At 40.6% G+C, this 12,394-nt stretch overlaps 1 protein-coding gene across 3 annotated transcripts in view; it reads right to left on the reverse strand.

Annotated features, from left to right (window-relative positions):
• The window catches only part of LOC105474557 (dynein axonemal heavy chain 8), a 316,668-nt gene that overhangs the window by 230,751 nt on the left and 73,523 nt on the right, over positions 1-12,394 (reverse strand). For all 3 annotated transcript variants that reach the window (XM_011729344.2, XM_011729345.2, XM_011729346.2), the window contains exons 19-21: positions 11,977-12,057; positions 11,462-11,578; positions 10,209-10,328 (exon numbers count right to left, since the gene is read on the reverse strand). In XM_011729344.2, the coding sequence (XP_011727646.2) occupies positions 10,209-10,328; positions 11,462-11,578; positions 11,977-12,057 (318 nt within the window). The remainder of the gene's footprint in view (positions 1-10,208; positions 10,329-11,461; positions 11,579-11,976; positions 12,058-12,394) is intronic.

The following is a 12,394-nucleotide window of genomic DNA, read 5'->3' on the forward strand; positions in this document are numbered from 1 at the left end:
GAGCAGCCACTTTGGGCTTTCAAGAATACATCTGCAGAGGATCCCAAGTCTGTCCATGCAAACTTATCTCCAGAAAAGCCTTGGGAAGTCCCATATTCCCCATGTTTTGCCCCCATGTGTTCCTTTCTTGACCATGCAATCTGTATCTGAATGCATTCTCATCATTTTTTAGTCCCAAGAGACATGGTGTCCCTCCTTCTATCCAAAGACATTCTGTGGTCCTCTCCATGACCACCAACTCTTCTGACCTCGCTCCATCGTTCATTCAGTTCGTCCTTTTCACTTCATTCGACGCAGTGCTAAACACTGGAATGGTAATGGAGGCTGGAAGCCACTTCAGTCTAACAGGGAAAATGAGTGTTAAGCACGTAGACAATTCCAGCTGATCACGGCAGATTGGACATATGTGTTTATACATCCCAGCTTTGAAATCCCCTCAGGAACCAGACACTCTAGTTAACTTGGCAGAATGAACACACATGTTTATCTTGGCATCCGCATGATATATCCAGAAACCTCGACAAAATAACACAGTAATCTTTTGAAAAGAATATGCCCACAAAACAAATGGGAGAATGTCATATAAATTTTTCCATACGTTTCCAATGCCATATAATAGTAAAGTTAATGGGATTCAACAACTGGTACTGGGACAACTGAATATCCACTTGCAAAAGAAGGAAATGGAACCTTCTCCATATACCATACAAACAGATTAACTCAAAATGGATCATAGGCCTAAAATTTCAGAACTAAAACTAAAAAAAACTCTTATAGGAAAACATAGGCATAAATCTTCATGATCTTGGATTAGGCAAAGTTATCTTAGATTTGACACCAAAAGCAGAACAAAAGAAAAAAATTGATAAATTAGACTTCATCAAAATCAGAAACTTTTGTGCATCAAAGAACACCATGAAGAAATTGAAAAGAAAACCCAAAGAATGGGAGAAAAAAAATTGTAAATCATATATCTGATAAGGAACTAGTATCTATAAAATATTATTACAACTCAAAAATAAAAAGACAAATAGTCAATTTTAAAATGAGCAAATGATCCGAATACCTGCTTCCAAAGGAAAGCATACAAAAGGTTAATAAGAACAGGAGGCCGGGCACGGTGGCTCACGTCTGTAATCCCAGCACTTTGGGAGGCACTTTGGGAGGCAGATCATTTGAGGTCAGGGGTTCAAGATCAGCCTGGCCAACATGGCAAAACACCGTCTCTACTAAAAATACAAACATTAACTGAGTGTGATGGCACGTGCCTGTAATTCCAGCTACTTGGGAGGCTGACGCAGGAGAATCACTTGAACCCAGGAGGCAGAGGTTGCTGTGAGCCAAGATGGCGCCACTGCACTCCACAGCACAGCCTGAGGGACAGAGTCAGACCCCGTCTCAAAAACACAAAAATGAACACATGAAAGATGCTCGACATCACTAGCTAATAGGAAAACATATGTCAAAACCACCCTGAGATACCACTTCACACTCACCAGGACAGCTATCATAAAAAAGACAAATAATAGCAAGTGTTGGCAAGGGTGTAGAGCAACTGGAACCCTCATACACTGCTGGTGGGAATGAAAAATAATACAGTCGCTTTGGAAAGCAGCCTGGAAGCTCTTGAAAGAGTATAACATGGAGTTAGGAGGCAGTAATTCCATTCCTAGGTATACATACCCAAGAGAAATGAAAACTTAAGTCCAAAAAAAAAAAACTTGGACACTTATGTTCACAGCAGCATTCTTTACAGTAGCCAAAAAGTGGAAACAACCCAAATGTCCATCAACTGGTGAATGGATAGATACAATGTGGCATAACCATACCATGGAATATGATTCAGCAATAAAAAGAAATGAAGTTTTGTGAGACAGAGGGATTGCTTGAGCCTTGGAATTAGAGGCTGCAGTGAGCCATATTCACACTACTGCATTCCAGCCTGGGTGACAGGGCAAGACCTCGTTGTTTCTTTAAAAAGAAAAAAAGAAATTAAGTTCTGATATATAGGCTACTACGAAAAAATTTTGAAAACATTCCACTAAGAGAAAGAAGCTAGTCACAAAAGAACATATATTGTATGATTCTATTTGTATGAAATGTCCAGAATAGGCATGTCTATAGAGGCAGAAAGGAAATTTGGGGTTGCCTCAGGGCTGGGAGGGTTGAGAGGAAATACAGACTAATGAGGACGGGTTTCTTTTGGGTGATGAAGATGTTCTAAATTGATTGCAGTGATGACTGTGCAGCTCTGTGAATATACTGAAAAGCACTGAGATGTACACTTTAAATGGGTGAATTGTATGGTATGTGAATTTTATCTCAATAAGGCTGCTAAAAAATAATAATTCGTGCCAGAAATAACTTGAGCCAGAAATGGGGGAAAGAAACATTAATGGGAGATGGGAAAGTGAAGATACTATGTGCGAGCATTTGGAGAAGTCTGGTTGTAAATGAGAAGTGAAGGGAGAAGTGGGAAGGTTTCCGCTGGCAAGGAAAGCATGACAGCATATGATACTGCTGGTGAGAAGGACCCCGTGGAGAGGACAATGCTGAAGATACAGGAGAAAGGAAAACTGGTAGAACAAGGTCACCGAGAAGACAGGTAGGCATAGAATCAACAGCCCATTTGGAGGACCTCGGTTTTGAAGAGAGGTGGAAACTTTCTCCATAGAACCAGAAGGAAGGAAAAATGGATACAACAGCAGTCAGCAATGTGCCAAAAGCTCTGATTGTGAAAATTATTTACATGACTTTAATTATGAATAATCCCTGTCACTCCATCAAAGCCATATTGCCAGACACTCCATGTCCTGCCAACCATTCTCTACTTTTCTCTGCCATGCCCTATGTAGTGGGATTTCCTCATTCTCTGACTTCCAGTTGGGTTTAACCCAAGAGGAGGCACTAAGAGAAGACAGGAGAGCTACAGGAGTGAGAAAGTGAGGTATTTCTTTCCCATTCCCTCCTTGCTTGGAGGTTGCATCTCTGGTAGAGCCCTTCCACATGGCTTCAGCTTCTACTGGGCTCTGAAAGCACAATTTTCTTCCCTGGTCCCTTCAGCCCCAGTGGTGGTGACGACTTCCTACCACTGGGACTGCTGGGGTATCTCACCCTACTGGGATCTTCACTGATACTGTCCCATACACAATCCCTGTGCCTCAATTCCATCCCTGTGTCTGAACTCTGATCAAAGAACATGTGCAAAACAAACTTTATTAATCCTTGCTGAATTGGGCCACTCCACATAATCACAATGACCCACGCTGCCATCAATGCCAAGGGTAAGAAACTTAGATGCACACATTCCTCTGCGCAGATGTCCTGTGTCAGCGGGCAATCGAGTGGCTCAGCCACCTTCCTCTTATGTTCAACAAGTGGCAAAATAATGTCATTGCAAATATTACCTCTGTAAGATGTCATGAATAGTTGAGGCCACACAAAGTAAAGCGTCCTGTCCTAGTAAGGACTCCATCTCTTCTTGAGAAGACTTGCTAGTCCTTGAGGACTAAGACCATTCTTACAACTCAGTAAGAAACAGACTGAATACTAAAGAAGTGCCTTAGAGGCACGCCAGGGACTAGGAGACAGTTACATTGATTTTTAAATTTTGTTTTAATTAAGATATAATCCACATTCTACAAAATTAACCTTGTGAAGTGTGCCATTTATTGGTTTTTAGTATATTCACAGACTTGTGCAATCATGACCACTATCTAATTCCATAATATTCTCATCACCTCAGAAAGCATCCCTATACTCATTAGCAGTCACCCCATTCCCCGTCTCCACAGCTCTGGCAACTACTAATGTGCTCGTGTTTCTGTAGAGCCAAGTTGACTTTTTTTGTTTTTTTTTTAGACAGAGTCTCGCTCTGTGGCCCAGGCTGGAGCGGACACGGTCTCGGCTCACTGCAACCTTCGCCTCCCAGGTTCAAAGGATTCTCCTGCCTCAGCTTCCCAAGTAGCTGGTGTAACGCTAAAGGTTTTTGCCTTAGCCATGCCAAAGAATTGGCTTGGTGGCCACCTGCGGTGAGTGATGGAGACATGGACTAAGAGAAAAAAAGCTGTAGGCTTTATTGAGCAGAGTGACAGTACAAAGCTTCCACAGCGTGGAAGGGGTCCTGAGCAGGTAGCCAGTGTTAGATTCTTTTATCACTTTTTAAACTTTTTAAGGCGGGAAATACGTGCGGGTGCGGTGGGGAGATGTTACTAGAGCAAGAAACAAAAACAATTAAATGTCTTAGATTTTGAGGAAAACCGGAATTGCAACTTAGGTTTCATCTACTTTATGACTTTGCAGCGGCATGGCAAAGGAGACAGGATCTCACAGGATTTTACAAAGTATTTTTACAAGGAATCAGAATTGGAAGCCTAGATAAGGTCTGTTGATCATAGACAAATGGGCAATTAACATTCCTTTTAGTTTCAGCGTGGGGAAGGGAGAGAGGACACAGGGAAGCTTACAGCAAAATTTTCACTGTTTATAGCTTTCTTGGGGAAGAAAACACATGCACAAATCCTGGTGTTAAGAATATTTTGAACATATAGCTTCAATATTATTTATCTAGGACTAAAGTAAGGCTTGATGCAGGAAATGAGTGAGTTTCACAGCTTTCTGAGCCTTTACTCGACTTAAGAAGCCTAGCTGGCCTCTCCTTCCACTGGGATTACAGGCATGCACCACCACCCCCTGCTAATTTTTGTATTTTTAGTAGAGACGGGATTTTGCCATGTTGGCCAGGCTGGTGTCAAACTCCTCAGCTCAAGTGATCCACCTGTCTTGTCCTCCCAAAGTGCTGGGATTATAGGTGTTGAGTCACCACGTCCGGCCCTAAGTTGATTTTGTTGACAGAATTGTTAATACTCATTAATTATTTAACAGTGTTTAACTTGGATCATAACATTTCCTTGATTTTCTATTCCATTGGTACATCTATCGAGATAGAAGTTACCAGTTAGGCTCCCGTCAGGAAAACGGAAGACACACCAGCTATTGTAACAAATAGAATTAGAGAATTTAATATGGAGGATGGGTTAAACACAGTTAAAGTGTAGCAGGATGAGCCACAGACAAGAACCCCTCAGGCACTGAGTTGTGGAAGAAAAGGGCTTTATTCAGCTGGGTGCATCCACAGGCTCACGACTCCAAAAACCGAGCTCCCAGAGTGAGCAATTCCTGTCCCTTTCCGCGTGAGAGGGTCTCACGACTCCAAAAACCGAGCTCCCCGAGTGAGCAATTCCTGTCCCTTTCTGCATGAGAGGGTCATGGTTGACTGAGCAAGCAGTGGGTACATGCCTGGGGGCTGCATACACCGGTAATCAGAACAGAACAGAACAGAACAGAACAGAACAGGACAGGACAGGACAGGGCTTTTCACAGTGCTTTTCCATACAATGTCTGGAATCTATAGATAACATAACTGGTTAGGTCAGGGGTCGATCTTTAACTACCAGGCCCAGGGTGCGGCGCCGGGCTGTCTGCCTGTGGATTTCATTTCTGCCTTTTAGTTTTTACTTCTTTCTTTGGAGGCAGAAATTGGGCATAAGACAATATGAGGGGTGGTCTCCTCCTTTAAAAGGACTCACAATGCTAACAGTGACACTGACGGCACACAGAGATATAACAGTAACAGCAGGAAGCAGCTGGCATCCCTAGGACTTGGGAGGAGGATGGAGTTATTAGAACCTGGAGCAGAGAAGTGAGGGGGCTGCCCAGCTGGCGTTGCTACCTCAGGAGCTCAGAGAGGGACCTCATGATGCTGGTACCATGAAAGGCACCTGGGGCTGGCTCTGGAAGGGCTGGGAAAGCCAGGCCTGTGACTAAGTGCTGCTGCCAGAGGGAAGAGTTGTTGTGGATGCAGTAGTGTCAGGAATAGGAGGCAAATCAGGAAAGAGCAAGTCCCTTTTCTCTCCTCCAGCATCCTTCCAGCACACCCATTGGCAAAGCCTAAAAGGGAGCCAGCTGGCCAAGGAGAAAAGTGCTATCAGCCCTAGGATCACAGGACAGAAAGAACAATTGGAAACTAACAGAAGAAAGCTTTTTAATAATTCACATAATCTGTCCTAAACCACCCTTGGATGCGCCAAGACAAGGAACACTGCCCTGACTGCAAATAGCCTGGTTCCCAAATACGATCTGAAACCACTGTTTGACCCAAAGCAACTTTGCCTCAAAAAAATTCGTGTTACGTATGTTGTGCTTCCAAAACTCACTGCTGTTCAGGAGTGTGATCCAACTTGCCCTGTCATTACAAATCATACTCTGGCTTCACTATAATGGCCACTTGATGGTAGGTTTGTGAGAAGACAGCCCAACTCTAACTAGGTCTTAGATCACTCCAGGGCAAGTGACTGGGCACACTGCTCCGCAAGCATGCTCTTCAGAATTCTGCCTCCTGCATCTTGGCTCACACTCTTGAGACTTAGCACTACCACTGGAGAATTAGTGTATAATTGGTAGAGAGTTTTAGTTTGAGATGATCAAAGAGTTTTGGAAACAGATCATTGTGATGGTTATACAACATTGTGAATGTACCTAATGCCACTAAATTGTACACTTAAAATGGTTAAAATGGTAAATGCTATGTTAATATATCTTACCACAATAAAAAAGTTGCCAGCCAAAACAAAGAGTGGGGAGTGGGAAATGATTTTTAAAACTTAGAAAGAGACATTTCAATCAAATGTAATGCATGAACTTGTCTAGCTCCTAGTTCAGAGACAAACTCTAAAAAGACAATTTCTATTAAAGCTAAATATATTTATAATCTATGACTTGACAATTTCCCTTTGGAGTATATATCCACCAAATTAGTGCTTAGGTCCACAAAAAAAATTTACAAGAATGCTTAGTGTATAACCAAAAGCTATAAACAATCTAAATGCCCTCAAGAGTAGAATGAACAAATAAACTGTACTAAATCCATATTATGGAATACTATAGAGCAATGAGAAGTTGAAATGAAAGAATGAATGTGTCACAACTGCAAAGATGAATCTCATAAATATAACACTGAGCAAAAGAAGCCAGAAATAGAGAACATATGCTGCACCATTCCATTTATATGAAGTTCAAAAACAGGCGAAACTAATATACAGTGATAGAAGTCAAATGGTGATTACTTTTATGGGTGGGAGGGAGGTGTTATTGGCTGGAGTAAAGCACAAAGGAATCATGTGGGATACAGAAAGTGTTCCTTATCTTGACCACGGAGATAGTTACAAGAGTGTATCGTATGGAAACATTCATTGAATGGTGCGCTTAAGATTTGTGCACTTTTCTGAGTATATGTTATATCTCAATTTTTTTAAGCATAGAAACTAAAATAAAAAGCAACCTGAAACCATCGCTTCTATGGGGCTTTGTTTTTTTAATAACCAAAAATAAATAAATAAATAAACAAGGCCTTGGATCCTTCCCAAGGGTGAGAGGCTGGAAATGAGACCTACCCCATCCCCATCCTTGCTTAATATCATGCGAATCAAGGGCTAAGCCCTCAGGGAAAGAATGGACTAGAAAAGAAAGTCAACTACCTTGGTTGAGGCTCTGGGCTGCAGGGAGCAAATTCTCCCTCAGGAATTTACAACTAGCTTACCCTTACATAAATCTATGAAGTTTTGGAAATTCTATCCTCTGAGAAACTAACTTTTATAAAGTTGTCCCAAGTTGGTGAAACTCCTAGGCACCACATAGAAATAAATAAAAAGAAACAGTTTCTCAACCAAGGCTGTCCAGCATTGCCACAAATAGATGTGTGTGTGTTACCTCCCGATCCAAAAATGTAAAAAACAGGAAGAAACAAGCCACTCTGGGCAAGAGTTGGTAGAAACAGCACAGAGCAGAATTAGACTCACCCATTTTTTTCAGATAGTGAAATTATGTTGCAAAATATAAAATATTTTTTAATGTCTCGAGAAAAATAAAGACATGAGAAAAAAGATTATGTAAAAAGATAAGACATATTTGAAAAAGAATACAAAATAATGTATAGAAATAGGTAAGTCAATAAATTTTAAAAAGAGGGCAGGGAGTAGAAGTATTTCCAAAAATATTAATAGTTATAATTAATGTAAATAGGTCAAAATTGCCAGCTTTTTAAAAACAGACTTTCAGAATACATTAAAAATAAAACACAGTTAAATGTTCTTTACAAGAACAAAATCTAAAATAGGAGAAGCCAAAAAGGATGAAAGTCATAAAACGGAAAAAGACACATCTGAAAAACAGTAACCTGAGAAAAGCTGGTATAATTACTTCAATATCAAACAAAATAAACTTTAAGGATAAAAAGCTTAATCAATAATGATACAGGAGCAACCAATCTGGAAGATATAATCATCTGAAACTTGACCACACCAAGAACAGGATGTTAAAATGGGTCACCAGATGGGCAAGGTGGCTCAGACTTATAATCCTAGCACTTTGGGAGGATGAGGTAGGAGAATCACATAAACCCAGGAATTCTAGTCTGCAGTGAGCCATGATCTTGCCACTGCACTCTAGGCTGGGTGGCAGACCTCATCTCAAAAAACTAAAATAATTAACTAATTTAATGTAATGGGTTGTTTGGTGTGGTCTCAGTTACAGCCAAGACCCCAAAACTGAGAACAAATAATTTTAAGGCTGGCCATGGTGGCTCACATCTGTAATTCCAGCACTTTGGGAGGCCAAAGTGGGTGGATCACTTGAGCTCAGGAGTTGAAGACCAGCCTGGGTAACATGGTGAAACCCTGTCTCTACAAAAAAATTTTTTTAATTAGCAAGGTGTGGTGGTATGCACCTGTAATCTCAGCTACTTGGGAGGCTGAAATGGGAAGATCACTTGAGCCCAGGATGTCAAGGCTGCAGTAAGTCATGACCACACCACAGCAGAACAACCTGGGTGACAGAGCAAGACCCTGTCTCAAAAAAAGAGAGAGAGAGAGAGAGAGAGAAAGAGGGAGAGAGAGAGAGAGAGAGAGAGAGAGAGAGAGAGAGAGAAAGGAAGGAAGGAAGGAAGGAAGGAAGGAAGGAAGGAAGGAAGGAAGGAAGGAAGGAAGGAAGGAAGGAAGGAAGGAAGGAAGGAAGGAGAAAGAAAGAGTTCAGTTCAAGACGTAAATTCATGTCTTGAATTTATGAGAGAGGTCACATTATGTGCTGGGACTTGAAAGTGATTAAACAGGGTTCCTGTCTTTGTGCTTTTGAGTCAATGGAGGATAAATAGGTATCCAAATAGTTTCAACATAACACAATGCTGAAGAGGTTAGATTTTATCCTGCAAAGACTATGTGCCACTGCCAAGAAGGATTTAAGCTGGGGTGTTGCACAATCAGATTTGATGGCAATGTGGATGGATGTGTCAGGGCAAACATGGAAGCAGTGAGACCAGTTGGATCACCAAATGAATTGCTAAAGTCAAAATGAGCAGTAAGGGCCTGACCTAGAAAGGGAAAGAACAGGCTGAAATTCAAGCAAAATCTGAGTAAGAAAAAAATCCTAGGCTGGGAGTAGTGGCACATACCTGTAATCCCAGCACTTTGGGAGGCCAAGGCTGTGGATCACCTGAGGTCAGGAGTTCGAGACCAGCCTGGTCAACATGGCAAAACCCCTGTCTCTACTAAAAATACAAAAATTAGCTGGGCATGGTGGTGCACACCTGTAATCCCAGCTACTTGGGAGGCTGAGGCAGAAGAATCACTTGAACCTGGGAGGCAGAGGTTGCAGTGAGCTGAGATTGTACCATTGTACTCCATCCTGGGTGACAAGAGTGAAACTTCATCTCAAAAAAAAAAAAAGAAAAGAAAAAAAAAAAAAAAGTCCCGGCTAAGCCTCTCAGGACTGGCTGGATATAGGAAATGAAGGGGTGAGGAAAGGAGTCTAGATGATTCCCAGGTTTCCGAATGACTTAGAGGGAAAGTATGTTGGAGTTAAAGCCACGAGAAAGATGATATGGCCCTGGTAGCCATGCACAGTGGAAGAAGAGCTGTGAACCACTTACAGAGCCCCAGGAAATGCCAGCATTAGGCTTAGGATATCAACAAAATGTTAGTCTAGGGTGTGGCCAGGGCTTTTGCCGTTGAAGGTATGAAAGTCCTTGGAGCAGAGAATGTCCAAAAAAAAAAGTCTAAATGCTACTGACCCAGGTTTCTACTTTTAGACTGAAATTTCACATTTTAGGTTTATAAGCCAATATTTTTGTGATTCTAATTTAATGAACAAATGCATACCTCATTGAGGGTCAACATCTCTTCTACTTTGATAGCACCACTTTCAGGCAGAGAAATCAACACAGTTTTGGCTATCTCCTTTAGAACTGTATCAATATGCATTTCACACAAGTCACTGATCTACAAGGAAGAAAAATGTAAGAAAAAAAAAACTCTTCTTTCCTTTAGAGCTAGGTTTTCATCCAAAACAGGCTTGAGTTATAAATTAATTTAAAAGGCCAAATCTAGAAACTTGCATATTGAGCCAGGCATAATTTGGTGAACATTTTAGGAGGACATCTGCAAAGAAAGCTTGACATAAAACTAAATTTTTCTTGAGCAATAACATGTGCCATAACCTTATATGTGTTATCTCCTTTAATCCTGATTCCAGCACAGGAGGCATTGATATCCCAGTTTTACAACTAAAGACACCAAGGCTCTGAGAAGTAAAGCAACCTGGTAAGGAACACATAGCTAGTAACAGGCAGAGAATCCTTATTTAACTCCAAAACCCCTGAGTTTGTGTATTACACCACGCTGCCATGGCAGACAGACCAGCACATCTAAAATGACGGTCATGTTCTATGTAGCCAACACGTCAGAAATCAATAGACCATCTTCAATTTGATGATCATCTCATCTAGTTAATATTAAATGCATTATTATTAATATTTAAACACTCTCCTCTGCCACTTTTGACAGTCTACAATTATCCCATATTCTAAGCTATAGTGTGAAGTTGAACCGTCATTTCAACATATTAAAGGCAAGGTAATTCAGGGATAAGAAAAAAGCAACCTTAAATGAAGACCCCAATCCAGTAAAAGAAATATAAAGCTTTTTTTTTTTTCTTTAAGACGGAGTCTTGCCCTGTCTCCCAGGCTGGAGTGCAATGGCATGATCTCAGCTCACTGCAACCTCCAATTCCCAGGTTCAAACGATTCTCCTGACTCAGCCTCCCGAGTAGCTGGGATTACAAGCGCCCACCACCACACCCAGCTAATTTTTGTATTTTTAGTAGAGACGGGGTTTCACCATGTTGGCCAGGCCGGTCTCAAACTCCTGACCTCGTGATCCACCCCTCTCAGCCTCCCAAAGTGCTGGGATTACAGGTGTGAGCCACCGTGTCCAGCCCAAAGCGTTATATTTTAAACCTAATGGATGTCCTTTTAGTTAAAAGTCATACCCTTTAAAGAGCTTTCATAATAATCAAACTATTACTTATATCCTGAGTATATATGTTGATAGCTTTTTGAATGTATAGATCATACCTTCTTTAAAAGTTGATTGAACATATCCAAAACTGATTCAACTTCTTGAAAGAAGCTTTCCAGTGTTAAAGACGACCACGTTAACACTGTGAGTCCTTGCCTCAACACAGATTCCACCTAAAGGAGGTAAAAACACAACTGCTTCTATTAACAGGAGCGTCTGTACTTATAGAAGAGGATTTATCATCTGCAAATATTATATGTTATATTTTCTTACATATATTTTCCCTCTGTTACACCAAATAAAGATGACTTTTTATTTTTAACCATCTTTGACTGTGCAGGAAACAATCATGAATTTTCAGAAAAAGTGCTCATGATTTGGATTTAGTTGTTTTTTCAAAGGCAACGAAACTTAGACAAGAAATACTGTAGGAAAAAAAAAGAGCTATAAAATTGAACTAGAAAGATAGAGGGTCTAAAGAAGAATAGATGTTTCAAAATCCATAATTTATAGAACCGAAACCGAATTTTAAATAACAGGAAAATCAATATAAACCTTCAGCAATACCAACCTTTTTCATTTTAGGGGTCATCAGATTGACAAACACAGAAGGCACTTCCTGACATAACTCATCATAATATTGCAGAAGACCCTGTAGGAAGTTGAAATGGCATGTTTTATTTTAATTCATTTTAAAGTAGCAGTCACGTTTTGATTCATGCCAGGAAGGTTTCATAATCCCAGTTTCCTCTTGGTCCTGCCATGATGACAGCTGCCCATTTAAACTTATGCTGTTTTACCATACTTTTTCAGTACCCGTAAATTACCTGAGCATCTCCTTTAAACAAGTCAATAGCAATTTCTACATCTTCATTTTTCATATTTATTATTTGTCTGTCTAGATGTATATTAAGTAGTTTGAATTATCTTTTTGTGATATCTGTCATTACACATTTCCTCTTTTGTTCCTCATCTTCTGACACATTAAA

The sequence above is a fragment of the Macaca nemestrina genome, chromosome 5 (assembly GCF_043159975.1).
Source record: "Macaca nemestrina isolate mMacNem1 chromosome 5, mMacNem.hap1, whole genome shotgun sequence".
In the NCBI taxonomy this organism is placed as follows: Eukaryota; Metazoa; Chordata; class Mammalia; order Primates; family Cercopithecidae; genus Macaca; species Macaca nemestrina.